The sequence below is a fragment of the Amphimedon queenslandica genome, unplaced genomic scaffold (genome assembly GCF_000090795.2).
Source record: "Amphimedon queenslandica unplaced genomic scaffold, v1.1 AMPQUscaffold_13424, whole genome shotgun sequence".
Lineage (NCBI taxonomy): Eukaryota > Metazoa > Porifera > Demospongiae > Haplosclerida > Niphatidae > Amphimedon > Amphimedon queenslandica.
Window position 1 is genome coordinate 114,412 of NW_003546340.1, and position 27,920 is coordinate 142,331.

Here is a 27,920-nt window from a genome sequence, read left to right on the forward strand (position 1 = left end):
GTAATCAAAACTTAAGACTTCAGTACAGGAGACTAGGTATAATTATTGTTATTGTATTAATATTTTAAAAATTTCTATCCTTTTTAAAGGTATGGAGTGGTCTAGTGATAGAGAGATGACTTTTTCACCTGATGCAACCAATTACAAATTCCTTAACTTGACCTCTGAGACTACATATGAACTAAGACTGATAACACTAATAATGGGAAGCTGTCAACAAAGGACCAGTAACACTGTCAACTTTACTACTATTGGTAAGAGAGAGCTAAGACTAAAGAATTAATGCATGTATGTGTATTGGGTTAATATGAAAATTAAACAAGGTGGACTATGATATGTCCTAAGATTATTTTGGCAAAGGAAGTTTATCCTTGCTATCTCCTGATGTCTCTATAGCAGTTGCCATATTATCATTATTATCAATAATTTCTACTCTTGTTATTATAGAGCTTCAGGTAGTTGTTAATGCTAGTAACACTACAACATTCACTGCTGGAGAGAGAATTGTACTTACTTGTGATCTTGATACTGGTGGAGCTCCCCCCACTGATGTAATGTGGACGTAAGTTTAATTTTAATGTTTATTGTATCATTCCTCTCTTCTCTCTATAGGTATAATGATGGTAGTCTTCCCTCTACTGCCACTGCTGATGGTAATACACTCACATTATCCTCCCCCTCAGTTGATGACAGTGGTAATTACACATGCTCATTCAGAAATGCTTCATATACATTTGCACTAATGATCAATCCAACGCCACCACCAACCACTGATACAAATGGTAAGGTAATGTATAAGTAAATGTATATGTATTAGATAAAATTTTTAATTTTGGCAGAATTTGGCTTGTGACCCTGTACTAAGTACAGGGACTTTGGCCTCATTTTTGAGTAACTTTAAAAATTTGTAGAAAATTCAATTTTGATTTGAATCAATTCAAACTTTCTACACAGCATAAAAACATGTATGTGCATCAAAATAAATTATAAAAATTGAGAATTCTCTCCTCTTTAATTTTGCCGAAATTTGGCTTCTACCCCTGTACTATAATATGGGGACTTTGGCCCGATTTTTGAGTAACTTTAAAAATTTGTAGAAAATTCAATTTTGATTTGAATTAATTCAAACTTTCTACACAACATAAGAACATGTATATGCATCAAAATAAATTATAAAAATTGAGAATTCTCTCCTCTTTAATTTTGGCAAAATTTGGCTTCTCCCCCTGTACTATAGTACAGGGACTTTTGCCCAATTTTTGAGTAACATTAAAAATCTAATTTTGACTAGATAGTTATTACAATTACCTGTAAAGCTAGTACTTGCTTGCCTACTATAACTGATAAGTACAACAGACCAGTAGTTGCTATATCTGATGGTACTTGTCTCTGGGAATATAAATGTTTTTGTTTTTACTGCCAACTGCCTACAAGTGTTGTGGTCACCTGCCTTCATATTTTACATTCACATGTATTCTTTCTTCTTGTCTCTTTTTTTCTCTCCCACTTTCTCCCTCTCTCCATCTCTCTCCTCTCCAGCTTTACCTCAATATGTGGTATTCATAATAGCAGGAGTAGTGGGTGCCATCATTATAGTGTTCATAATTATTATTATTATCATCATCTGTTACTGTTGTGTGTGCAAGAGGAAAGAGGGTGCTGATCTTGACTTGAAAAGAAATAAAAGGTTAGTTAATAGCATTTGATAGGAGGACTTAGATATATGTAATATATTCGCTAATTATAGGGGTGGCGATGGCATGTGGCTTGATCCAGGTGGAAGTGGATTTTCTCCTCAATATATATCAACAACCAGGGACTCTCCTGTAAGTAGATGTACTTATACATACTAGACAATTAATGTACTGTATATGGATGTGTACATGCACCTGTACTATAGTGTATCAGGTTATGTACATGTGTATGAAAGAGCCAATTTTGGTGAAAAACCACACGTACACATGCGTGTAGTTAAATATTTATTGCTCTTATTTGCCCAACAACACTTCTTGACTCAGGAAATGAAAGCACTACAATCGGCCATGCATGTGCAGTGTATTAATAGTAACAAAGCTTATGTTGCTATATATAGAATCAGTGTATTGTGCATTAATTATATTGTTGTACGCATCCAATGAAGTTAAGAGATATCAGAGCATGTCTGTGTTTGTACTGATTCCTAATTATAACCTAATTTAGTGTAATGGAGTATATAAACTATTGCATTCCTTTATGAGAGAGGAAGAGAGAGAGAGAAGAAAGAATATATAAAGAAACATTAATAGCACTGTTATTATTATTACTATCAGTAATATTGGTGCTATTTCTCTTCACAGGATTTTGGAAGGACTCCCGAGAGATCTTACACTAACAATTTTCAATCAGCAAGTTCCTTTGAGATAAAGAAAGGAAAAGGAGAGAGTCAAGAGAACCTCACTAGTGAAGCTCCAGAGGAACGCTACGCCAACACGAGCAAACCTTTTGCAGAGCAAAGAGTAGAGTATGCAACTGTAGGTAGCTCAACCTTTACAAAACAAAGCGACGTATGAAAAGATGAGAAAACACACATCGTCTATTATTATTATTATTATTATCTCAAAGCTACTCATTAATTTTAGTTTTAATTTATATAACTTTGGGTTTGGGGCGTGGCTGTATTTGTTATAGTAACGAGTTTTTTAATCATGTTTGTGACTGTGGTTTTTGTTTTACCTGCTCTTTTGCTGCAGATCAATTTTTAATTATTATGACTATTATAGCTGGTTTTTGTTTTTTTTGTATTTTCCCCTCCATATTCTATTATGCTATTTTGAAATTTGTCTTTTTTGCTTTTTCAATATAATAATTACAATTTTTATAAAAATAATTTATAAATAACGTTAATGACGATGAGAAAAAAATATAAGAACAATTACAATAACAACAAATGTGACGCTATTAAAATAAAATATAATTATTATACAAAAAATAATATCTCTGAAAATAAAAGGTGCTAAAAATTAAGTCAACTACATCTTTTTATTACTGCTGAAAAGATTACTGTTACCCCGCCCCCGACCACGCCCCATCCAATTAAGGGATCCCATGTGTAGAGCACATCTCCGAAAACCATTCACCAACATCCACTGGCTTCTCCTCGTACTCTTTAATGAGAGGGTGGAGCAACAACTTATCATACTGAGGCCTTTCATCAACATCCTTACAAAGGCTAGAGAGAGAGAGAGAGAGAGAAAGAGATGGTGGAGCAATTTCCTTTTACAAAAACACACGTATGCTTACCATTGTGCCACAAAGTCATAAAAGTTAGGCGAGAACTTGTCTTCGTCGAGTAGAGGGGGAGGAGCCTGGACGATGTGCGTCAAGAGGTCAAACTCGCTCGAGAACTCGTTAAACTTGTAAGGGGCGGAGCCTGTTGCCATCTCGACCAGGGATATGCCGAGACTCCAAACGTCGGCTCGAACATCATAACCTTTTGAATCATGAGACATGTTTATCCTCTCGGGCTAGAAAAAAATAATAAAAAAGAACTTGTATATACATGTACATGTACATGTACATATACAGCTAGAGAAATAATTGAATGAAATTGAAAAAATATAAAATTTTATTTCATTCTTCATTATGCTCAATGACAAAAAAACCTCCTAAATTGCTAATAAAAACCTGTCAATTGCATATTTTTAACAAATCATCCAATATGTTCCTCTTTTCTCTTACTGCCATATAAGCAGCTGCCCCTGCTCCTCTAGTAAACGCCTTAGAATCCACTAGTCTTCCACTGATTCCAAAATCACACAATTTCACGTTCCCATTCACATCTATTAGTATGTTTGACGGCTTCACGTCTAAAAGGGGAGGAGCTAACACTTCTTTATTACCATGGCAACAACAAACCTCTGTGAATAACTTTATGAGCTCTCTTTAGATAATCCAGAGCCTTTACAATCTGTGGTGGGCAGGGCATCATTAAAAACCACGCCCACATATTAATTAACTTACAGAAACACACATTTTTCCTATTATTCGTTCAGGTATTGGTCCTTTTAATCTTTTGAGTAGGCGGTCAAGACAAGTAGCCATCAGCTCCATAAATACCCAAACCTCGTTCTAATTATACGAAAGAACAAAAGTAATATTGTAAAATACCACAAACTATGTAATTAACACAATGTGGTTAGCCTCACCCAGGAATTAATAGGAAAGCATGAATACAATTTAATTAATGGAAATGTATGAATACTACGTAATTTGCAATAAGAGGAATTCTTCTAAAATGAGGCATACAATAGTTTAGCTATTGTGTAGGATGGACTGCATACCTTGACAATCGCTGATCCGTAATACTCCACGATGAAAGGCGAATGCTGCGAGTTCATTACTTCAAGATCCATCAGCACTCTTCTTTGCTCCTCCCAAGTATCGTGCTGCCATAGCATCTTCTACAATAAAGAGAGAGAGAGAGAAAAGAGACAAAGAGAGAAGACATGTATAAATTCAATGATACGATTCTTAGTAGTGTTTACTTTAGCAGCAATAGCAATGCTAGAAGGATTATGGACCATGCGATATACTTCGCCGGAAATGCCACTGCCAACTCTTTTAACATCTAACATGTCTTCCATAGAGAATGGATAGGTCTGGCAAGAGAGGAAAAAGAGAAAGTAAAAACAGAGAAAATAAAGACAAAAGTAATGCAAGACAAAAGAACACCCCAGACAGTTTACATTTCTTCCCAAATGTATGTACCTGTCCACCTGGTAATACTAGTGTTCCCATTCTTGCTTTCACTTTCAGTTCCCTTTCCTCTTGCTCTGACTCTGTGACCCTGAGAGAGAGAGAGAGAGAGGAGAAACATAAATGCAAGCAATTGATACGTGATAATTAAAATTAAATGTACATGTACATGTAATACCTGGCTGGTTGAGAATGTACATGTCGCTGTAATCTAGGGCCAGGTTTCCGTGGTCTTGTATTATTGAATAGTGAATCTGTTGGTCTCCTAAGAGATAAGAGAGAGGAAGGAAAATATTTAGAAATTAAATTAAGTGTAAGATACCTTACAGCAACTTTTGCCATACCAATACAATATGATTATAAAGCTGATGAGTAGGAAAGGCTCTCAATAAGTAGTATATAGCTCTCTCTCTCTCTTTCAGAACTAAAACTATGCTATCCAACTCCCTCTATTTAAATACAGGGCCTAGGACAATAGCATTCAAATGACTCATCCAAAACAACACAGATATATACTCTCTGAGTCAGAGACAAATTCCCTCCGGTTTTAAAAGTAGAACAAGACTTTGTGACGTCATATCGAAACAAACAACTAGAGAAGGTGTATTGGTGGTTCACCTCTGGCGGGTGGAAGGGGGACAAGTCGAAGAGGGGACGTCCTGGCTCTGGGATCTTACCGGTAACCTTAAGTCAGCCATTTTGACATCAAAGCAGGGCGGGGCTAACTAATGGGCGTGGTATTTATAGGCGTAGTTTATGCATTAATTAAAGGCGTGGTCAAAAAGCATACTACATTTTGCGAATTTTGTGATTCTTTTCATCTTTCCTGCTTCTCCCTCTCTCTTTCTCTCTCCTTTTCTTTTTTCCTCTTTTAGACTCAAATTTTTCCTTTCTATCTCCCAGTCATGGACCTGTTTGTATTCTCTCTTCTCTTCACTACATTCTGTCTACTAGTAGCTGCTCTCTACCTCAGTCAATACATCCAGTCAAAATGGAGAAGAAGGAACAGCCCAGAGATAAATAAGGAGCTGTTCCTCCAGTGGATCAATGATCATTGGTATCGTCTCCCGTCAGATCAAGAGATATTATCCCTCATCAATGAACAAGCAAAAGAAGTAAACCCAGTCAAAGGAGGAGAGGTAAAAGAATTATTAATTAGTCACACAATAGTCATATGATATGATTACATACATTTTAAATTACCTGATTGTATATTTTTGCCCTCCCTCAATAGCAATGGTCTGGTTTGTTCATTGAGGGACTGTTGGCTGGGACTGAACTCCCTTCATTTCAAATTAAAGATATATTAACATATGAAGAAGATAAGCTGGTTAGTTTTCCTTTGCCCACTAACGTGTAGCAAACCAGTGTTATCATAACTACATGTAACATCACTGAATTACTACTCCATGTTCCAATATGTCAATATACATCTTTATCTTCTGTTCATGTACATTTTGTACTATGAGAGTCCAAGTTTAAATTTTTATTGTCTTTTGGTGGAATTCAATTTAGCAAAATGAAAGTTGATGTACACAATGTATGTATTTAATGTACATGTACATGTATGTACATGAATTAGACTGTGAATTATGTGCAGATTCTATTTCTGATGCATGAAAGTGTGTGGATTAGTGTAGGAAAGAATAATGTGAATAAATGAATGAATAAATAAATAAAATCATTCTTTTTTTCTCTCTCCAGCATTGTCAAGTGTTAATTGAATGGCCTGATTGTCTCCCTGGGCTTGAAGTATCTGTTGATTTGAATAGTGAAAAGATTGTATGTCATTTGCAAGTTGATTGGCTTATACTTGAGGTCAGTTTATGAACGACTATATGCCCCTTGGCACTTGCTCATGACATCGTCTCTCACATCAACCACATTACATGTACATATACATGTATCGTAATGTATATGTACATGTACATGTACTAATGTTCTGTTTTTAGGGTGATTTGATGATAGTTCCAGTGTCAGAGGACGGTGCCTTGTTGTCTTGGAAACAAACGGGCCCTCCTTCTTCTGCTATGTCCTGTTTGGTTGTTTCCCCCGAGAAATGGAAAGCAAATGTCGACATCATGAAACCTGTTCTTGTTGAAGAAGACAGAGAAACTGAGGTAGTGTATATGACTGGTAGAGAAGAGAGAGAGAAGAGATTCATCAATGGCTTAAGGCAATTGTTAGCTTTGCCTTTACAATAACAATTATTGATGGATAATTATAACAGTTTGTTAAACTGAGGTTCAGCTACAACCTGCTTACAATATACATTATAAAGAAATGAATGGACGATAGATCAATAACATGTAGATCAATGTAATTACTATGCTCTTGTACATGTGTGTTCTCACGTGTGCTTTGTATTGACTGTTAAAGGGCCTATTAAGTAAGGCATGCTGGATTAGTGCCATATATTTTCTTTGTTATGAGTCTGTGATCATATTACTAATAGCATTGCTCCTCTTTGTAATCTTGTTTCACTCTTTGCTTTGTGGCTGTCTTTTTTCTCTAGGCTTCAGAGAATTTATCTAGTTCAGTGACTGAAGGAGTCCTTTCATTGTTAGAATCTTTTGAACTAAAAGACGTTCGACTTCCTTTGCATACTGGAGAGAAGGAAGAGGAGGAGAAAGAAGAGATAGGATTGGTCGAGGAAGGAGAGGAGACATTGACTGAGGAAGAGATGAAAGTGGAAGCAGAAGAGAAGGAAGAGGAAGAGGATAAAGAATCAGCAGCTAAGGAAGGGATGGTTTATGATGAAGGAGAGATTGAGAAAAAGACAATAAATGAAGAGGAAATGTTTGGCATTTATAATGAAAATGACGAAAATAAAACAAACAAAGGAAAAACATCATCACTCAATATGGCCATGGTAAGCATCACCTTTAGATCCAAACAAACAACACTTTTCATTTTCTTTCTCTCTCTCTTTATTAATAGGTTATATCTCATTCAGTCATTTCTACTGATCCAATCTTCACAGCACAGAAAACCACACCTACCACCAATACTACAGCTCCTGTCACAATGACCACACTCACCACCAACGAGCCTCTAACGACACCCCAAGTCATATGCAGTTCTGAATCTCCACCAGTCACAAAGCAAAAAACCCCACCCAAAAGTCCACCCAAAACTCCGCCTATCATTAAAACCCCACCCACTGAAAGAAAAGCTCCCCTTTCAATTTCAGTTCCTGAAGCTACGCCCATTGAGACAGAAGCCCTTCCCACCTCAACTGCCCTGGGTAACGGTAGCGTCCATGCTAAACCTTACCACTGGCTAGGAGAGCTACCAGTTATTAGTGAACCAAAAGAAGAAGAAGAAGAGGAGGAGAAGGAGGAGGAGGAGGAAGAAGAGAGAATAAAGTCCTCAATACCTATCAATAGGACGGAGTCTCCTTCTACTTGGAGGAGAAGTGATTCGTACGAAAACTTTCAAGTAACTGATCTCATGCCACAGATATCACAGAGTCCGATGTCACCAAGTCCGTTGCTTCATTCGGCCACACCTCCTCTGACACGCCCATCCACGCAGCGTTTGTATCAGACCACGCCTCCTCCACGCCCTCACTCTGCTCAGCGTAACTATCCCTCGTTGCTAAAGGTAGCTCAGAGCGAGGAGGACCTACTCAGCGAGAGTGACGATCAAAAGAGAAAGAAAAGACGACAAATGACGCTGAGTGTTCGTAGCTACGACACAGACACTCCAGGTAGGCTAGTTAGTAGGACACACCCATTAGTCACATGACTTGCATATTTATGTGCTTATAAATTCTATAATTTGATAGAAAACTTAACTAGGATGTTTATCACTATTAATACTGATTATTAGTCCTTTCATGTACACAGTCCTTCAATTAACACCCACACTCACTTGGCACTCCTCTTATGATTATTTCATTTAATTATAATATATTTATTTATTTATTTATTTATTTATTTATTCTATTAGTTAGTACCGGTCACTTACCCTCAATGTTAGTGTACGAAGTGGAGGAAGGGACCCAGAGAAGACATATTGTGGCACTTAACACTTTCCATGCAACGAAGCTTAGGAAGCAGTTACCCTCGTACACTAAGCTCCATATTTATAATGACCATACTTTCACAGCTACACACATTAAAGGGTGAGGCAGAGAGAGAATGCTAAGAGACAATGCACAAGTCTTAAAAGTAATTTTTGAGTTTAAAAAAGCCAATTTTTGAAAAAGTAGAGGCTATAGTATACGGTCACCGGCCAAATTTTGCCAAAATTGAAAAAGAAAAAATTTGCCATTTTTATAATTTTTCCTGATGTATATACATGTTCTTATGTTGCTTAGAAAGTTTGAGTTGATTCCGATTAAATTTGGATTTTTTATGAATTTTTAAAGTTGCTCAAAAATTGAGCAAAAGTTCCTGTACTATAGTACAGGGTCGCTGGCCAAATTTTGCCAAAATTGAAAAGGAAAGAATTTGTAATTTTTATGATTTTTCCTGATACATATACATGTTCTTATGTTGCTTAGAAAGTTTGAGTTGATTCTGATTAAATTTGGATTTTTTATGAATTTTTAAAGTTGCTCAAAAATCGAGCGAAAGTCCCTGTACTATATATAGTACAGGGTCGCTGGCCAAATTTTGCCAAAATTGAAAAGGAAAGAATTTGTAATTTTTATGATTTTTCCTGATACATATACATGTTCTTATGTTGCTTAGAAAGTTTGAGTTGATTCCGATTAAATTTGGATTTTTTATGAATTTTTAAAGTTGCTCAAAAATCGAGCGAAAGTTGCTCAAAAATTGAGCCAGTATTGCATTTAAGTTGCATTTATAGTAAAAATTGTAACACTCTTTAACGTGTCTGTTATAGGAAGCAGCTGTGTGGAGTCTGCAGTGACAAAGTGACTGGATTGTTTGGTAAACAATGTTACATATGCAGAGGTGAGTTTGAATCTACATATACATGTACAATGTGCACTTTTTTACTATTTTTATTTATTTCTTTTATTTATTTAAAATTTTTTCTTTAATTTTTAATTTTTATCTTTTTTTATTTTATTTTTTTAATTTTTCTTTTTTTCAAATTTTTTAATTTTTTAATTTTAAATTTTAAAAATTGAAAATTAAAAAAATTGAAAATTTAAAAAATGAAATAATAAAAATAATTTTATTCTATTTTCACAACTTAGAATTATTCTGCTCTTATTAATATTATTATTTCAGTTTTTCTGGGTGTCTAATAACAATTCAAAAAAATAATAAAAATAATTAAAAAAAATTTTTTTAAATTTAAATTTAAATTAAAAAAATAAAATAATAAAAATAATTTTAAAATTAAAAAACTTTAAATTAAAATTAATAAATAAAAATATTAAAAAATAAAATAAAATAATAAGATGAAAAAAAAGAAATAATAAATTTACGTGTATGCACTAGTCAAATATTAGCACAAACTACAAGTACATGGTATAAGGTTAAAATTTTTTGTACAGTAATATGTACATGTACAAGTACATTTAAAGTGAAAGTTTTGGAATATTTTTGACACTTATATTCTCTCTCTTTTCCCTTTCAGATTGTTCCCTGATTGTACATAAAGAGTGTCATTTCAAAGTTGAAGCTCCCTGTCCCAAATCAAAAGTATCAAAGATGTGCCTGTGAGTTATATAAAGTCCTTAAATTCTATCTATTTATTTGTCCGTTTATTTTTAGAATTGATCCAGATCGTCTTTCATCAATTTCTCAGTATTAATTTTAACCCTCTCAACTCATCTGCCACACTCATTCAAAATTAAACATAATTGCATTTGCCTTTCCTCCTCCTCCTGCTTTTTCTCTCTCTCCCCCTCTCTCGCTATACAGCTGACCACACCCATTACAGATTAATAGTGACAATGAATAATAACAATTATTTTTTATATGATTAGAATCTGAATTTAAAATTTCAAACTTGTGGCACTTAAGAAATTATAATTATTTTAAAATACAACTTGACAACTTGCACCTTGCAAAACTTTAAAGTGCAAACAAACTCTTCTCATCTCCTGCAGAAATCATAAATATTTTATTTGAGAATTATGTGATTTTTTATTTAATAAGCGAATGTGTTTCTAATCAATTTCCTGACAGTTCCAGCCATCGTCTCTGCTGGTAGTTCGTAATATATCTAGTTATAAATAGTTATTAAGTACATGCCCACACACCCACCACTCACTCTGTGTAGGTAAGGTTGTAACGAGAGGAATCTTGTCTCAAATACGTTAGCATGATTGTCACTGGTTGGGTTACGAGGAACGTAGTCTGGTCTACTCGTAATGCGTCCAATGTGAAGCACCTAAAATAAACAAACAAACAAATAAATAAATAAAATAATAATAACAGTATTACTATATCTGCTAATTCTTCAGTTAGTCTTTTTTGATGCTGTATGAGTTCTATGAAATAAATATAAATAAATAGATATATAGATTTAAACCTATTAAAAGTAGGCGTGTCTTACCTGCATCAGTGCTAGGCTCAACCACATGCAAAGTGAGCTGCCATGTCTCCCAGTTACTCGTTTCGGCCGGTAACAACCAGCGAGGTTTCTTACGCTCGTAAAACTCTAACGATATCTAATTTTTGAAAAAAAGAAACTTTAATACAAAGACCAGGCCCTCCCTTACCTTCCCCATTCTTGACCCCGCCCCTTGTTGACAGAGCGATGAGGCGAACCCATGGACCTCTCCTGCTATCCAGTGGTCCATGTCGTCCCCTGAGAGTCTCACGTATGTGAACTCCATTGAAGTACAGTCAGTGTCTTCTACACCGACAGAACCAACAGAGAATGTGCCAGGGTTCTGTGGATTATAAGTGTACTGAAGGAAGAGAAAGGCATTGATAAACAAGACTGATAAATCTTAATTTTACTTTTCCAGTTGATCTGTGGAGCAGTATGGTATGGAACACTGCTTTGGCTGCATCTACAACTTGAGCAGGCGTCACGACCTACAACAGTCAGTAAGAGGGTCCCTTATCCCTCCTCTATCAATACTTACTAGATCAAATGAGTGGAATCTGGTGTTCATCTTGTTTGCTTGCTGACTCAGCAACTAGCCAACTATACTTTCGTGGGAATAGTTAATAGTTAATTAATAACAGACTCAATAGAGCATAGGAAGTTCTACTGCGCATGCGCAGTATGTCACTCTTTTTAACTATGAACTTCATAATGTTCAAATGTTGTATTTTCTTTTATAAAATTTGTAATAATAATAAATTAATAATAATAATAATAGTCTCTGAAATAATTAGCTTTACAAAGTCTATTTCAAAAGGGCTGCAACAACAGCCTGCACATTAAGAGTACGAAGGTCTTGATAAGTTTGTCCAGTACCCACGAACACTATGGGCTGTCCAGTAGTGTAGGTCATACTAATGGCAGCACCCACCTGTAGGAGGAGAGAGAAAAATAATTATTACAATAGATTAATCTTTATTCATTATATTATATTAAAAACCTTGTCATCAATTGTATCAAATTTCGTTAGCACGATTCCGTCAATAGAGCGAGGATTCTGATCACTGGAATCAGCAAAATCAATGAGAGCTCGATTGAACTTGACCAACTGATCGACGGCTTCATTCCCAACTAACGCCTCGCCAACAAACAACACGAGATCAGGAGAATTAACACGAATGAGCTAAAAGAGAAACATACAAAGTAGAAAGTGGATATCATTAAAGCATTATAAATTCTGTTTGCTACCTTAGCCAGTGAAACCATTAGTGGTTCATTGTCCTGCATTCTGCCAGCAGTATCCACAAGTACTACATCATACCTCTGCTGTCTAGCTATAAAATAAATATAATATAATACTGGCATTACCCACAGTCGTATAACTAGGCTATACTCCTCTCTTTCTCATTCTCTTCTCTTACCAAAGTTCACTGCTTCCATGCAAATACTGGCAGCGTCTTTACCGTACCCTCGCTCAAAGAGGAGGACACGAGGGGGCCCTCCCTCCCTCTCTGGTGGATGGAGGGAGGATAGACGACAAGTGTGAGTCTTCAGCTGCTCAACTGCTCCTGAACGGAAAGTATCACAGGCAGCAATCAGGACACGCAGACCATTCTCAAGGAGCCAGAAACAAATCTAAACAAGAAAGTTTATGATAAAGTATTTTTGGGCAACTTTAAAAATTCATAAAAAATCCAATTTTGATCGGAATCAGCTCAAACTTGATATACAACATAAGAACATGTATATGCATCAGAAAAAATTATAAAAGTGGAAAATTCTCTCCTTTTCAATTTCGGCAAAATTTGGCCCGTGCCCTGTACTATAGTACAGGAACTTCAGCCTGATTTTTGAGTAACTTTTAAAAATCATAAAAAATCCAATTGTGATCGAAATCAGCTCAAACTTGATATACAACATAAAAACATGTATATGTATCAGAAAAAATTATAAAAATGCAGAATTCTCTCCTAGCCATTTTTGACAAAATACCCTGGACTATAGCTCATGGACATTTTTTTAAATCCACCAACTCAAAAACTGACAAAGACATGCTAGTCCTTTATTGTCTATTATACTCCTATTTACTCTCAGCCTCCTTTCATGAGTACTCATGTGTATATACAAACCTTGGCAAGGTTGGTTGACTTTCCAACCCCATTTACTCCACAAAAGGTTACAACAAAAGGCCTACCAGCTTCTTTAGCCTTCAAAGCATCTTGAAGGACATCAATACGTACCTAAGAGGAAGAGAGAATAAAAAGAGAGAGGGATAAAATGATCAAATACTTTAGGGGACAATATCTGGACAAGAGCCTCTTCAACACTTGATTTAACAACAGATTGTATACCTACATGTACATGTATTTTGAACAATAAATAATAATAATAATAATAATAATAATAATAATTAATAATCTATGTTAAGTCATTATTTTAAGTAGCTCACCACTAAACGTTCCAATTGTCTTTCCATCCAGTTTCCCAGTGACTGAGCTACACAGCTTATCCGCTATCTCTATGGCAACATTCTTTGCTGCAGAAAAGTCACAACCATCAAACCACGCCCCCAAAATACTAAAGTACGTACTTATCAAATGCTCTTTCATTTTCTCCATCACCGGACCAATTGATTCTGCAGTTATGACACGTCCAGCAGTGATAGACTTGAAGAGTGAAAAAACTCCACCCCCACCACTAGTTAATTGATTAATAACCACTAGTTGATTATTTTTAATAAGGTACCTTTCTTTCGGAGTGTCTTGATCGACAGGTTGGAGCTGTCCTATCATACTACCTTTCAATGACAACTAAGAAAAAATTGAAAATAATTTTAAACTAATAATTTTTAGGTCTCACATCTTTCTCTTCATCGTGGTTTACGCCATTAGTGGTGGGTGGGGCACCTCCAGAATAATCCAATGCCTTTGTGTCTCCTTTGCTTCCTCCAACCATCCACTGACGAGCCTCTTTAGTCTTTGGCTTACCGTTAGATGGTTTGACTGTCCTAAATCGAATAAAAGAGTTTTTTTAATTGCATAAACAACAATAATATTTATTTATTCACTTTTTTGAGGTAGTCTTGGTGCTAGACGATTTCTTCGTCTTGCTTGCAATTATTTTCCTAATCTTGTCACTATTTGGGAGTGACCCTGATGATGATGATAATGATGAAGTTGCATCAATTCCATTCTCTCCTTCTTCTCTTCCTCCAGTTTCCTCTTGAACATCTAATTACAAGACATAATTAAATATATATATACTCATGCAAGGATAATAATACAATTATTATAGCTATTTTCTACACAACAGATGTATTTAGTGATTATAGTACAAAGCGTGAACATAAATAATACATATACACATACATTATCATGTGCTACATTGTACTACATTGTACATATCAATAAATTATCTCTTCATTTACCTTCAATTCCATTGATCTCTTCACCTATTTCTTCCTCCTCTTCCTCTTGGGGCTTTCCATTGAAAGGTTTCGTCACATTCTCTTTCTTTTTCGTTCCGTTCCAGTGCTTCATTTCACGTGGTTTCTGTCTCGACTGTCTGTCAGCTTCTTCAAGAGAAAACAATATATTCTATAGGAGAGAAAGAGGAAGTCACAATAATTGCCTTCTTTTTCGCTTACCTTAAATACATCCCCAAACTCGGAATACATGGAAGGATTGAGTGGAGTAGAATTAGTGAGTCTATTCTTATACTTGTCCCTGAAAGCTAGCTGGACCTGCTCCATCAGTTTATCAAGATACGCTAGCTGAAGTATCTTCTGGTACACAACCTGAAAATAAAAATAAACAAAAAATAACATCAATTATGATGTCACTTGCTTACCACAAAGATCAGTTCAAATTCGTTGTCCAACTTAAACTGGAGCTTCAATGACTCGTGGTTGAATACATCCATACCTCCTCTTTCCTGAGAACAAAGCACATGATATTAATGGTACCTATATTGTACAATGTATGCTCACTTGAAGCAGTACAGTCTTAACCAGTGAATTGACGGCTGGAGTGAGAGAGAGTGCCGTCCCTTGAAAGTACCAAAGGACGATGCCTCCTTTAGTGAAAATAGTAAAGAGATCAAGCATCTTGTTTCTTAGATTCTCCCCTTTCTTTCCAGAGTTCTTTTTGTTCCTTCTTTTGGCTTTGATTTTACTTTCAATGAGTCATCTCTCGAGTTATTAAAATATTACGGTATCATGTACAATTATTATGGTAGGCGTGGTTTGGGCGTGGTAGCCACGTGTAAACAACATGGAGAAAGATTTATTCGGGGAGGATAGCAGTGTGGAAGAGGACAGCAGCGAAGAGGAAGAGGTGAGGAGTCAAAAACTCAATAATATAACCACCTCCTTCTTATAGCTAACGGCTAAGAAGAAGGTAGAAGGAAAAGGGAACGAAGAAGGCAGTGTACGAGGTGCTTCAACAAGCTCCACCTCCTCATCAGGATCCTCTAGTAAGAGTATGAGTACAGGCCCTCCTTTATCTGTTTTTTAGGTGAACAAGATACTAAAGATGTAGAGGAGCCTATGAGCCATACCCAATTGGGCGGAGAACTCACTGACAGTCAATTCCCAGATACTCAAGATCTTTTCGGAGCCGATTCTTCTGAGTGAGTGTGTGGGTGTGGCTCAGCTCCTAATATTCTTTTTAGTTTATCAAGTGGAGGTAGCGATAAAGAAGATGAGAAGGTTCCTACTGAAGTCCCACCCACTGCATCAGAGCCTCAGCCTTCAACAATACCGGAATCTGCAAGGAACATTTTTGGAGACGAAGATGACATCTCTTCGTTAGTCCTTACATTTAACTCCTGACCACACCCTTTTCTTGTTAATACTAGATCCGATAATGATGAGAGTGGTGCACTAATGGAGACACACCCACCAGAAGAACCACATCCTCCACAAGAAGAAGAGGAGGTCCCTAGGATTGAAGTAGAGATACCGCGGGTCTCTGCAGATCTTGGTACTGACCTACACTTTGTAAAACTCCCAAATTTTTTATCAATTGAGACGAGGTAAGGTTGAATATTACTCCTCCATTTTATTTGGTTAATCTTAGGCCGTTTGATCCTGTTCTTTATGAAGATGAAGGTGATGATGATGGAGATGTTCTTGATGAAGATGGCCGGGCTCGGCTTAAACTCAAAGTTGAAAACACTATCAGATGGCGTAAGACGGTCAACGAAAATGGAGAAGAAGTGAAGGAGAGTAATTCACGTATTGTTCAATGGAGTGATGGAAGGCAAGCAGTTTACACACTCAATTATAATAATATTCTTTCTCTCCTACAGTATGTCACTGTATCTAGGCAGTGAGATATTTGATATTCATTGTCAGCCATTGCAAAGAGAATATAGTCACCTGTTTGTGAGACAAGGTAAGAGAGAGGGTGAAGTAGTTGATTGATTTATTCTGTGCAGGTACTGGCCTGCAAGGTCAGGCCGTATTCAAGAACAAGATCAGTTTCAGGCCACACTCAACTGACAGTCAAACTCATCGCAAGATGACACTGTCTATTGCCGACAGGTTCTCAAGGGCACAAGTTTGTAGTACTACGTAAAGTGTGTGCAATTTTACTTTATCTTGTGTGATAGAAAATTCGTGTGCTGCCAGTGGTGGAAAAAGACCCTGAGTCAAGGCGCTCTGAAATGATAAAAGTAATACTCTTATCCCCTCTCTCTCTCTTTTATTAGTTTTCTTAAAGGACGAGGAAAAGAAGCTAAGAGAATCTGTGAAGTTAAGAAGCCAGCAACAAAAAGTAAAGAAGAAGTTTCCACGCAGGGGACTGACTGCGTCTTACCTAGAGCCCGATATACTTATGGGTGAAGATGATGGAGTGAGTTAGAATCATTCGACTGGCCATGTGATTTACATTATTTCAGGAGAGTTTGTCTGCTATTAAATCATCTGTTAAATCAAGAATGAAGCAAGCAGTGAGCATCAATTTAGATCATATTATTATTATTATTATTATTATTATTTTGTCTTGTAGGTTACAAGAGGAAAGAAGCCTTCTAAGAAAAGTATATTTTTGGCTTGAAACTTGTCGTTCAAATATTATTATTATAGCGTCATCTGTGAAGAGAAGAGGAAGGAAAGTTTTAAGTGATGAAGAGGAGGAGGAGGAAGAGGAAGAAGAGGAGGAGGAGGAGGAAGAAGAGGAGGAAGAGGAAGAGGAGGAGGAAGAAGAAGAAGAAGAGGAAGAAAGTGATTTTTAACTGTCATTCTAATTATTATTCATTACTCAATGTTAATTAATTGAAGTAGGCGTGCCCGCATTGCGGGCTTGTTGTGGGTGTGGCTGGTAATTCGATAAAGAAGATAACAATGAAGGAGCTATTTCTCATTTATTCGTTATATCTCTCGCTTCTAGCTACAAGTAAGGCTCCCAATAGTTAGTAGTGACCTTTATCTTAATGTTATAGTAGCTATCGGTACCGATGTAGCCCCCAGTAGTGATACAATGGAGTCTTCAGAGTCAATTATCATGCTTTGTGAGTTATAATGCCTTCTTGCATTGTACTACTTCTAATAATTGTGTGTTGATGCTACTTGATATACATGTAATTCAATAGTATATCTGATTATGTTATTGTATAGATTAATTTAAGCATGTGATGGTTTTGAATTTTATTTGTAAAAGAGAAAATATACATAATTACTGATACAAATACGTTTATATATGTACTAGCGCATGGACTCACTTATTCAAGCTATGCAGAATGTTTGTAGTGATATAATTGCGTTATAAATTGCTATAATCCTGTTTATGCTTGTATAATATATGTACCATCTTTAATTGCTTCCTCTCTCTCTTTTTCATATCTTTCCTCTTCCCTCTACAGCTCCATCACCTACATCAACAGTGACACCCTCTCCCTCTTCAACCCCCTCTTGGCTCGATGAGCACCTTAGTCTAGTAATAGGAGTACCAACTGGGATTGGACTATGCATATTAATGTTCTTGGGGTGTCTCATTTACTGTGGTAAGGAGGAGAGAGGGAAAGAGAGAGAGAGAGAAAGATAAATACAGCAACAAAGAGTGGATATTTGCATTTGATATGGCTATCATTGCAGCCATGTATTGGGATAAAATGATTCTCATCCTTCTTCTCCTTTCTTTCCTTTTCCAGGAATATCAGCAGCAGTACATGCATGGAAGGAGAGGAGGGCCGCACAGGGTGATAGTTCGTACCACGGTTCTGGAGGTGGTACCAGATTCACTGGTGTCGCCGCTACTCCTCATGCCTCCTCTGCTTATAACTCATCAGTAGCTTATAATACTTCGTCAGCTTTTGAACCAAGTGATGACACACTGCCAAGAAGAAAGAAAGGCTCCCATGGAAATCATGTTGATGATGATCCAAGCAGTTTAGCAGTTGATCCAACTGAGGATGTTTCTGGCGTTTAATTCCTTGACCATTTCTTCCTCCAGCTGCATAATTATACACACGTGACATGCATATTAACATCCCTCCTTCATAATTGCTTCACACTCTAATCAACATATTAATTGTGATAATAATGATATGAGAATAATAATAATAATAATAATAGTACTACAATCATTATGATGATGTCTCAATTGTTTTTAGTTTTTTTTTCTGTCATTTTTATGGTTCTTTAATCCATTACTTTTATTTTAATATTATTGGATTACATTGGGTGAAGATTAACATGCATGTTTTCTAAAAAATTGTGATCAAAATGGGCTTAAATGAGCAGTGATATGTATCAGGAAGTACGACAAAATTAAGGTTCCCACTGTTTAAAAAATGCTTATTTTTAGATGCCAATAGCTTTAAAAAACAAACAGAATTTGTTCAAACTCGCTATACATTTACATAGCTACAAAGAAGGAGGAATGTATCAAAATATGTCATAAAAAATGAATAATATTGTAAAAATGTGATTGAAGGTGACAATGATCCACACACACAAACAATGATAAAAATTTTCAAAAAATGTTTACATTTTACATCCACACATGTACAAGTCGGATTCGTGACGATCAAGTAGCATTAATTAATTGATTAATATTAGACATCAGTGTCGATCCTCCTAATGTTGATAACTTTCCTCTCTGAGTAAGAGGCAGAGGAGGAAGAGGACGCGAAAGAAAGAGGAGGAGAAGGAGCAGATAGAGGTTTCCTTAAACTGTCGTAAGACACGACTGAGATTGGTCTCTTGTTATGAGAGTAGAAGGAGAGAGAAGGAGGAGGGGCTTGAGGTTTATTAGATGCATGACGTTTATCAGACACTAGCATAAAAAGAGAAATAAATAAATAAATAAATAAACAAATAAATAATAAATAAATATATAAATAAGCAGAGTATGTATTGTTACATTTTGTACTGCATTTCTCTTTTTGCTTATAATCAGTACCAAAAACATAGCATTATATTTTATATAATTTAGTACTGTAGACAGTATCATTACAAAGATTCAAAGCAGTTCCATATACACACCAGTGATACATTACTTATAACATTCATTATCTATTTATGTCAGTCTTTGACACATTCTTACCCTTTGCTATCTCTCTCCTGCTTGTTTGCACATACTTTAATGTCAATACCAACAACAACGCCAGACAACAAACAAACACCAACAAGGCTATACCGATCCCGTACGTTAACCACGGGTTGGCGTAATAGGACGTAGATTGATTTGAAGATTGAGGAGTAGAGGTAGGTGTGGTCAAAGATGGATTGGGAGTAGCGGAAGAGAATGGAGAAGGTGGAGTCATAATGAGAGTATGAATAACATTAGTGCCAATTTTAATACGAATTTCAACCACATAATCAGCCTAAAAATAATATAATAAATACATTTATGAACATAAAAAATCGTACATGTATGTATTGGAAACTAGAATTGCTACCTTATGTTCATTAAATGACCAAAGTAGAGGGTTAGAGGACCAGGGGGAGGTGGAGAGGAGAGAAATAGTACTGGAATTTCTCTTCCTCCATTCTACAACAATGGGATCAGTTTCAAGAGAAGAGAGAAGAGAAGACATGGACCAGCTAAGCTTTAGTACAGAGCCATTGATCCACTGCAAACCAACTGAAATATGATCATCTGAAAAAAGAAAAATTGTTGTAAATTATAACAGAACATACACAAATTACACTGCAAAGTTTGAGCTGATTTTGATCATGAATTTACAAAAAAATCTGAATATACACAAAAAATTAAAACAATAATGACACACACACGTATGCATGATTTACATGTTAAAATGGTACAGAAATAACATTATTTTTGGTAATTGCACCCAGAACTATGGTTCATGTATTAATTCCATACCTAATGGACTGGGCTCTATCACACATGATTCTTCTAATACAGAATACGACTGTCCAGCTGCAGTATATGCTAGTGCATAGACTGTGACCCAGCACTGCCCAGGGGTTAAGTTATAAAGTGGAACGAATAATCCATTGGCAATCGCAGGTATGTCTATTATGTCTAGGTTACCAGCCAACAAGCAGCTGTATCGTACAGAGTAATGGTGAACCCCTCTGCTTTGAGTATTCTGAGAGAGAGAGAGAGAGAGAGAGAAGAAGATTAATATTCTATCGTACATATTGACTCACATTAAATCTGACTCCACCCATTAACGAAGTGATTCTAATACACTCCAACTCATAAGAGGCAGATGGTGCGACACTCGGGGTAGGAGTGGCCGAAGAAATTGCTGTCGTGACAGCAATACTAGAAGAACTGGTAGGAGAAGGCAACTGTGACTCTATAGAATAAAGAATTGACATAAAAGCTTCAAATTCAATCAATATGTATGTAATAAAAAAATCAAGGAGTTTTTGTATCAATCCTTCATAAAAAAGGTACATGAATGCCAAGACTAATTCAGCCCCATACAGTACATGTACATGTATGGACCTGGTAAAAACTTTTTGAGGTTGAAACTTGGCCCGTCTCCTCCAAGACCATACGCCCACACACTAATTAAATAAGTCTCCTTCACGATCAGATTATTAATAGTAAAGAACCGAGTGGTGTAGGGTACTGCCCCTCTTGCTGACTTTGGTAGCGTCTGGTGATAATGATACCGAGAGGAGAGGTCCCAGTTTAACTTGTAGCCAAGAAGATTGGAGTCATTGCTAGCGGGCGGAGACCAGGAAATGAGGAGTAAGGGAAGAGAAGGCATCCACTCAGCCTTGACATCAAGAGGAGGAGAAGAAGGAGGGAGGTCTGTGAGAAAGAGAGGGGTAATATATCGTCTAATTTTTAGAATTTCAATTTTCAAATTAAATTAATGAGACAGGAGAGACATTACATCCTATAATTATTATCACTATGTTTGTGGTCATATTAAAACTATGATGATTATTTTAAATAGCTACAATTTGTGAATTTTAACCACAAGGACATCACAGCTCTTTATAAATACTTGTAGTACTCCCTTGTACACTAATTTCATTCATTTATAATATACCGACTTACAATTAACAGTGAGTCTAACAGAACCAGTTATGCTATGATTGCTAGTTATGGCGGCAAAGCAATTGTAAACAGCTGCATCTGTCACATCCAGTGAAGATAACATTAGCACAGAGACTGTACCATTGGGAGTTACCTGAGAAAGAAAGGGTTAGAGTATGTGTACACAAACACAATCACTGACTTCATTGTGTATGTTAGTTAATAATCCAGCTGTTCCAGTACTCCATACTATCATCAGAGATTGCCTGTAATTAAATAAACAGGTCAAGTTGACACTTTGTCCCTCGTTGACAGTAACTTCATCTTGAGGGACTCTAACTGTTAAAGGAGCTAGAGAAAGAGAGAGAAAATATATTACAAGGACTTTAATATTTGCAAGCAAATCATCCATTATGAAAAGGTATCTTTAAGATCCATGCTCACACTCTCTTTCATATCCCATGTTTCCATGCCCCATGCTTCCGTACCCCATACTTCCATACCTATGCTAACTTGAGACACACGAGTGTGCATCTTGTAATCAATAGTAAAGACTTCACAGATGTAGTTGCCAGGCTCTGATACATTTACTGTTAGTATGTACGTATGAATCGAACCATTCTGGGTCTGTTAAAAATAATAGTAAAAATAGTAAATCAAGTACTTTTTCGGATCAAAAACCTACCTGCTGAATACTATACTGTCCACTTGTCCAATGTGTAATTAGTAAAGGGACGCCAGCTTTAATGTAACACGTCAGTGTGATCTCTTGTCCAGGCATTATGTAAGTTGATTCAGGAGATGTGCTAACAATTACTGGCTGAGGGACAGGAGTGGGAGAAGGCGTAGAAGGTGAAGAAGAGGTAGAAGATGATGGGGGGAGAGTGCTTGCTGTACTTGCAGCTGTTGGGGTTAGAGTAGCTGATACTGACTGATGAGGAACTGGAATAATATAAAAAATAAAATTATTTTATAATATACATGTTGTCTAGAAAGTTTTAATGAAAGTTTAAGTTGATCAAAATTTGGCCAAAGACCATGGGCTAAAGTACAGGATATTTTGTCAAAAATGGCTCCAAAAAATTTTCAGTTCTGATAATTTTTTCTGATAGATACATATATTTTAATGTTATTTTCCAAGTTTGAGCTGCTTCCAATCAAAATTGAATTTTTTATGAATTTTTAAAGTTACTCCAAAATCGGGCCAAAGACCCAATTAAGGCTATAGCCTTGGGTCATCGCCAAATTTTGTCAAAAATGGCTCCGAGAAAATTCTCAATTTTTATAATTTTTTCTAATAGATATAAATGTTCTTATGATATTTCTCAAGTTTGAGCTGATTCCAATTAAAATTAGATTTTTTACAAATTTTGAAAGTTCTAAAAATTCTATGTAAATATGCTACATGTAGCTTCCATTGCCAGCTCCTGCTTACCTGATGAATTAACGATAACACTAAGAGTCTCTTCATCACAGTATCCATACTCACTGACACCAATACACTGGACACTAACCACCTGACCTTCCTCATAACCAACATACACGTCTTGCATGAATACTCCATTGTGATAGGCGGGGTCATGATAAGTGACTCCACCCACTTGAATGGTGACGTTAATACGCCCAGTGAGAGAATGAGAGGTGGGAGTTAAGCATTGTACTGTTAGGATTGAGCCAGATGAAGGATAGAAAGAACTGATTGACAGAGAGATATTAAACTCATCTACATTGTATAAAATAAAAAGAGAGAGAGAGAGAATTAAGAATTGAACATGTGTACAAACAACAGGATAAAGTAAACAATTATTTACTAGCAGTGTAGCAATTATTAAACAAATAATTTAATAAGAAAATCTCTAAGGAATGATTAATATAGTACACTAATTTGACAATTATACAAGGAATTACTATGTGTGGGTGTTTATTTTAAAGTTCAGAAAGGAAGGACTCATTATACAATACATGTATAATTAATGACATCAAAACAAGTTTATAGTTAAGAATGTGCACATAGGGCTTTGAACAGCAAGAAAGGGAGAGAGAGAAAGAGAGAGAGAGAGAGCTAGAGAGAGGGAGAAAGAGAGAAAGAGAGAGAGAGAGAGAGAGAGAGAGAGAGAGAGAGTGTGTGTGTGTGAGTGAAAGAGGAGACAAAAGTGAGGAGAGGAATAGGTACATTTGAAGATGTGTATGTGTTCATTGATGAAGCAGCTGATAAAAGACAGCTGTTGAGACATAAAGAGTATAATGGTGAACACAATATGGAACAAATGTGAAGAACGAGACATTATGGTAGACAAGATTGGAAGAGAAAAGGGAATGAAAACAGAGAGAGAGAGTGACAAAAAAGAGAGACAAAAGAAAGGACATATACATGTACATGTATCATAAAGGGTACATTTCACAGGGATTTAATTTCACTAATTTCGTGATTTAAAAAATCGTGAAAAATTTTTATCTATGAAAATTTTTTGATTATACTAATAGTGGTCAGTAGAAAAGAAACATTTTTTATAAATAAGTTAAAAGGTGATTTTTGTGAAATATTTCTCCGGGAAATAGATGTATACCCCTATACGGTACATGTACATGTACATGACTACATGCACGTGTACATGTACTAAGAGTTTATATAAGGAGATGGAGAGAGAGAGGATGGACACACACGCATTACTTCAAAGTTATTATTACTACAGACACTGAAATATGATGAGTGACGTTAGTTACTCTTCACGCCATCACTCCCACTGGTTATAGACAGACACCTGCACGCTCAAATATAATTCCCTCCCACTCTCACTCTCACCCTTCCTCATCCTCTCCCCTCTCCCCCCCCTCTCTATCTGATCAACTCACCAATAACAGTGAGATAGACATCTTCTTGTATCTGCATCATTCCAGAACCAGCACTGCATCTGTATAGACCACCATCCTCTTCACTCACTGACTTAAGTTCTAATATACTACCTGCAGCAGCAGTCGAGGTGAGAGGGAAGGAGGGGTGGTCAGGACGTGACCATTCTAACTCATAGCCATTTGATATACACTCAAATTGTGTCGATTGACCTCTCAAAACTGTTCTATTGTGAGGTTTAATTTGAAACTGAGGCATTGATGGGAAATAGGCAAAATTACCTAAGGAAGAGAAAAAAGATTGAATCAAAATTACACTAATGCACATTGTACATGTACATGTACATTTATAAAAATGTTGCATGACTACAAAATTTGAATGCATCAAATCAAATTTTTAATGCTTACCAGTAATAGTTAACTGGGCAACATTTGACTTATACACAATACCATGGACTGTATCTGTAGCTACACACTGGTACAGACCACTATCACTCAAATCTGGCCTTATAATATACAGATTCCCTCCGTCAGCCATGATGAATTTGGACCCATCCGTGGTGTTAATTGAAGTGTTGCCTTTTGTCCAGTGGATAGAGAGAGAGGGAGGGGAGAGGAAGGGAGAAGAGAGGAAGGGAGCTGGTGGAGTACATAGCAATGCCACATTGAAATATATAAGTGAAGTTTTGCTGGCTGGGTTAACAAGAAAGGGAGACTCTGGCCCTTTAGAGGGAGAGAGAGAGAGAGAGAGTCTAAAATATTTGTTAATTATTGTTTGTGGTATGAATAAATTCTTGAAATATCAATTGTTCACAAAGATAATACAAACACACACACACACACACACACTCACAATTCCCATACCCTTTACCATTAAACCCCTCTACCATTAAACTCTCTTCATATTACGCATACATACGTGTACATACGTACCAGGTGGAGTAATCAAAAGGGTCGGACAGGATAATAACACTTTGGTGTCAGATATTTCTTTTTTACAATAATAATACCCTGAATCATTTCCCGAGGAATAATTGTTGATAACAAGAGCACTGGAATCGTTCTTGTTGCTCAGCTTGTAAGAGCTTGTAGAATTTTGTGTTACATTTACAAGCTGATAATCAGAGAAAAGAGGATTCTGGGTATTGACTGAGTCTGAGTCAGAGCTCCATTTGTACCAATGAGTGTTGGTTGCTGGTTCAGGTAAAGAGCAAGGAAGGGAGACTGTGCTGTTCTCTTCAGCACTGATAATGGTAGCAGTAGCACCTGCCATGAAAGATGAGAAAGAGAGAGAGAAGAAATTAAAATTATATTCATTATTCCATATGAAACAAGGTCAAAACCACAGTCAGCCTTTCATTATCCTCACCAGCAAAGAAATAAATCAGAAATAAAGTTACTGCTGCTCTAAAGGAGTCCATCACCCTCGGGCAAGAAGAGAGGAGCTGGCAATTTCTGTTTTGCTGGAGGAGCTAAATTCCTTTCCTTTCCATAAAGTGGGTGGTTCACTATATCAGTGATTCAATCTCCTCCTCTCTCTTTCTATAGAAAATATAAGATATTAAAGGCACTCCTACACACGCATTCCTTTCAGCTTTGCGGTGAACTGCTCTTTCCTTCTCTATACAGTTCTCTTCCTTCATTTCTGACAGCAACAAGGAAGGGAATCTGCCTCCAACTGCAAGATTGTTAGAATTCTCCTCTCTCACCCTATCAGTCCATTTGCTGTTAAATTGACAGGGTTGTGGCGAGTCTTCCATAGGAATCATGGCTCGCTCAAATGTTCTTAGCTTCCAGTTAGTCCTCTGCCTCTCTCTACTCCACTTTGCTACAGCAACTCATGTCGGTGAGTATAGTAACCCTTGTAACAAGTACTTGTACTTGTAGTCCTGAACTCCTGAAGCATTGTTAATTACATAGCCTATCTGTAATGTGTATACTACATAAAAGTGAAATGTACAAAATATCTCCTCTCTCTCTTTCAACTCTTTCCAAAATAATAATGCTTGTAGTTATAGAATAATGCCACACTATATAGTACAGGTACATTTGTGTTATTGCTCTGTTTCAGTGTTGCATGATTCATGGTATTCCTTTATGGCATAGCGTTTTAAATTCCTTTCAAGATTACCCTACCTTATAAAACTGACACTGTTCCTGTTTTTATTAGCTTATACACTTGTACATGTACTTATAAGTGTGCAACTCTCTCCCTCTTTGGTTTCAAATGATAAAAACATGTACTCAAGGAGGTAGTGTATCAGTTTTCACTTCCTTTCAATCCTTCTGGTTCTACTTTCTTTACTTTCTTTATTATTATAATAAAATAATATTATTTTATTTATTATTATTATTATTATTATTTATTATTATTATTATTAATGTTATTCATGACTTGAGCCCTCTCTCACATGTAGCCTATAGCATCACTAGAGTCACCTTCACTCCCACTAGTTACATCAGAGACACAAAGGATTAGCCCACCTATTCACACACATATCACACACACGTCACAAACATATGATCACTGCAATCAAAATCACTGTGGTCACAATCATCATCATGATCAAGAGTTCATGCTTGTGATCATGATGACAGAATCATGGATCATTATTATTACTTACTTTCTCGTTTATAGATGACATCATTCCTCTCCCATCTGCTATCGTTTCTCCATCTGATTCTGTCATTGCCATTAACAACCAATCTTTTGAGCTCAACTGTACTGGGACGGGAACCCTCAGCTGGTACAGAGGCTTTGATTTTAACACACCCCTCACCAACCAGTCCCAACTCCTTGACGACAACGTTACCCTCTCCCTCACAATTACCCTGAGTGATGATGAGTCCGGACTGATGGACGAAAGGAATCGTACTTACTTTTGTATCGCTAGTAACTCACTGGGCGTGGCTAGGAGTCATTCAGTACAGATACCCTGTAAGAAGAGGAGGAGGAGGAGGAGGAGGAGGAGGAGAGAGAGAGAGAGAGAGAGAGAGAGAGAGAGAGAGAGAGAGAGAGAGAGAGAGAGAGAGAGAGAGAGAGAGAGAGAGAGAGAGAGAGAGAGAGAGAGAGAGAGAGAGAGAGAGAGAGAGAGAGAGAGAGAGAGAGAGAGAGAGAGAGAGAGAGAGAGAGAGAGAGAGAGAATGAAGTGACAGGATGAAAGTTATGTTATTAAAAATGAGTGCCAGAGTGATAGTGCTGACATGTATGCGCGTAAATATGTACGTGTATGTGTCTGTGTTGATTTGAATGTACATGTACATGTGTATAGCACATGTGTATGTTCATCATCATTTGTGTCATGTAAATACCATTTATGATGTACTCCTTAATTTAAATATAATCCTATTCCTTCTCTCCCTCTATCTTCCTTCTTCTCCTTC

General features: G+C 36.5%; 8 protein-coding genes across 11 annotated transcripts in view; 4 read left to right on the forward strand and 4 right to left on the reverse strand.

Moving 5' to 3' along the window:
• LOC109581702 (uncharacterized) overlaps positions 1–2,818 on the forward strand; it is an 8,926-nt gene extending 6,108 nt beyond the window's left edge. Inside the window, exons 4-9 of one of the 2 annotated variants that reach the window (XM_019996030.1) lie at positions 90–254; positions 448–562; positions 613–782; positions 1,540–1,687; positions 1,748–1,826; positions 2,337–2,818. In XM_019996030.1, coding sequence (XP_019851589.1) covers positions 90–254; positions 448–562; positions 613–782; positions 1,540–1,687; positions 1,748–1,826; positions 2,337–2,549 — 890 coding nt within the window. In that variant the 3' untranslated portion in view covers positions 2,550–2,818. The remainder of the gene's footprint in view (positions 1–89; positions 255–447; positions 563–612; positions 783–1,539; positions 1,688–1,747; positions 1,827–2,336) is intronic. The other variant, XM_019996031.1, reaches the window with a different exon arrangement.
• A 116-nt stretch (positions 2,819–2,934) lies between these two features.
• On the reverse strand, positions 2,935–5,452 carry LOC100640493 (dual specificity mitogen-activated protein kinase kinase 7-like). Of its 2 annotated transcripts, none has more exons than XM_011405417.2 (10): positions 5,353–5,452; positions 4,913–4,999; positions 4,747–4,825; positions 4,524–4,637; positions 4,320–4,439; positions 4,000–4,107; positions 3,895–3,946; positions 3,718–3,845; positions 3,280–3,503; positions 2,935–3,208 (listed from the first exon to the last, which is right to left on the reverse strand). In XM_011405417.2, the coding sequence occupies exons 1-10, from the start codon at positions 5,430–5,432 to the stop codon at positions 3,073–3,075; spliced, it is 1,128 nt and encodes a 375-aa protein (XP_011403719.1). In that variant the 5' UTR covers positions 5,433–5,452; the 3' UTR covers positions 2,935–3,072. The 2 variants fall into 2 exon arrangements, with proteins under 2 accessions (XP_011403719.1, XP_019851593.1); XM_019996034.1 differs by having other exon boundaries at positions 5,057–5,446.
• A 55-nt stretch (positions 5,453–5,507) lies between these two features.
• Positions 5,508–10,606, forward strand: LOC109581704 (FK506-binding protein 5-like). Its single transcript, XM_019996033.1, has 10 exons — positions 5,508–5,873; positions 5,969–6,064; positions 6,439–6,552; positions 6,687–6,854; positions 7,250–7,606; positions 7,675–8,446; positions 8,689–8,863; positions 9,589–9,659; positions 10,294–10,375; positions 10,431–10,606. The coding sequence occupies exons 1-10, from the start codon at positions 5,640–5,642 to the stop codon at positions 10,468–10,470; spliced, it is 2,109 nt and encodes a 702-aa protein (XP_019851592.1). The 5' UTR covers positions 5,508–5,639; the 3' UTR covers positions 10,471–10,606.
• Positions 10,607–10,639: 33 nt separating this feature from the next.
• Positions 10,640–11,806, reverse strand: LOC100631696 (autophagy-related protein 101-like). The gene is made up of 7 exons (XM_003386338.2): positions 11,756–11,806; positions 11,628–11,705; positions 11,384–11,575; positions 11,218–11,332; positions 11,106–11,152; positions 10,933–11,052; positions 10,640–10,884 (listed from the first exon to the last, which is right to left on the reverse strand). The coding sequence occupies exons 1-7, from the start codon at positions 11,783–11,785 to the stop codon at positions 10,810–10,812; spliced, it is 657 nt and encodes a 218-aa protein (XP_003386386.1). The 5' UTR covers positions 11,786–11,806; the 3' UTR covers positions 10,640–10,809.
• A 122-nt stretch (positions 11,807–11,928) lies between these two features.
• On the reverse strand, positions 11,929–15,391 carry LOC100640620 (signal recognition particle receptor subunit alpha-like). The gene is made up of 15 exons (XM_011405418.2): positions 15,206–15,391; positions 15,067–15,150; positions 14,864–15,013; positions 14,645–14,813; positions 14,285–14,447; positions 14,077–14,224; positions 13,963–14,027; positions 13,808–13,914; positions 13,667–13,753; positions 13,507–13,568; positions 13,347–13,457; positions 12,639–12,852; positions 12,466–12,551; positions 12,218–12,400; positions 11,929–12,148 (listed from the first exon to the last, which is right to left on the reverse strand). The coding sequence occupies exons 1-15, from the start codon at positions 15,320–15,322 to the stop codon at positions 12,023–12,025; spliced, it is 1,872 nt and encodes a 623-aa protein (XP_011403720.1). The 5' UTR covers positions 15,323–15,391; the 3' UTR covers positions 11,929–12,022.
• A 49-nt stretch (positions 15,392–15,440) lies between these two features.
• LOC100640748 (RNA polymerase-associated protein LEO1-like) lies at positions 15,441–17,544 on the forward strand. The gene is made up of 14 exons (XM_011405419.2): positions 15,441–15,551; positions 15,597–15,690; positions 15,732–15,846; positions 15,889–16,023; positions 16,075–16,251; positions 16,296–16,478; positions 16,528–16,613; positions 16,657–16,778; positions 16,831–16,893; positions 16,941–17,072; positions 17,119–17,169; positions 17,229–17,259; positions 17,306–17,341; positions 17,504–17,544. Exons 1-14 carry the CDS (start codon positions 15,489–15,491, stop codon positions 17,542–17,544), a joined length of 1,329 nt encoding a protein of 442 aa, XP_011403721.1. The 5' UTR covers positions 15,441–15,488.
• Positions 17,507–18,887, forward strand: LOC100631821 (uncharacterized). Of its 2 annotated transcripts, none has more exons than XM_003386339.3 (4): positions 17,507–17,615; positions 17,662–17,730; positions 18,082–18,222; positions 18,370–18,887. In XM_003386339.3, exons 1-4 carry the CDS (start codon positions 17,564–17,566, stop codon positions 18,645–18,647), a joined length of 540 nt encoding a protein of 179 aa, XP_003386387.1. In that variant the 5' UTR covers positions 17,507–17,563; the 3' UTR covers positions 18,648–18,887. The 2 variants fall into 2 exon arrangements, with proteins under 2 accessions (XP_003386387.1, XP_019851595.1); XM_019996036.1 differs by having other exon boundaries at positions 17,526–17,615; positions 17,665–17,730.
• A 101-nt stretch (positions 18,888–18,988) lies between these two features.
• On the reverse strand, positions 18,989–26,036 carry LOC105312624 (uncharacterized). Its single transcript, XM_019996035.1, has 15 exons — positions 25,906–26,036; positions 25,470–25,802; positions 24,945–25,259; positions 24,540–24,818; positions 23,122–23,409; positions 22,372–22,628; positions 22,190–22,313; positions 21,889–22,037; positions 21,708–21,840; positions 21,144–21,455; positions 20,840–20,991; positions 20,550–20,778; positions 20,122–20,321; positions 19,767–20,046; positions 18,989–19,496 (listed from the first exon to the last, which is right to left on the reverse strand). The coding sequence occupies exons 1-15, from the start codon at positions 25,955–25,957 to the stop codon at positions 19,276–19,278; spliced, it is 3,324 nt and encodes a 1,107-aa protein (XP_019851594.1). The 5' UTR covers positions 25,958–26,036; the 3' UTR covers positions 18,989–19,275.
• Positions 26,037–27,920: the final 1,884 nt, after the last annotated feature.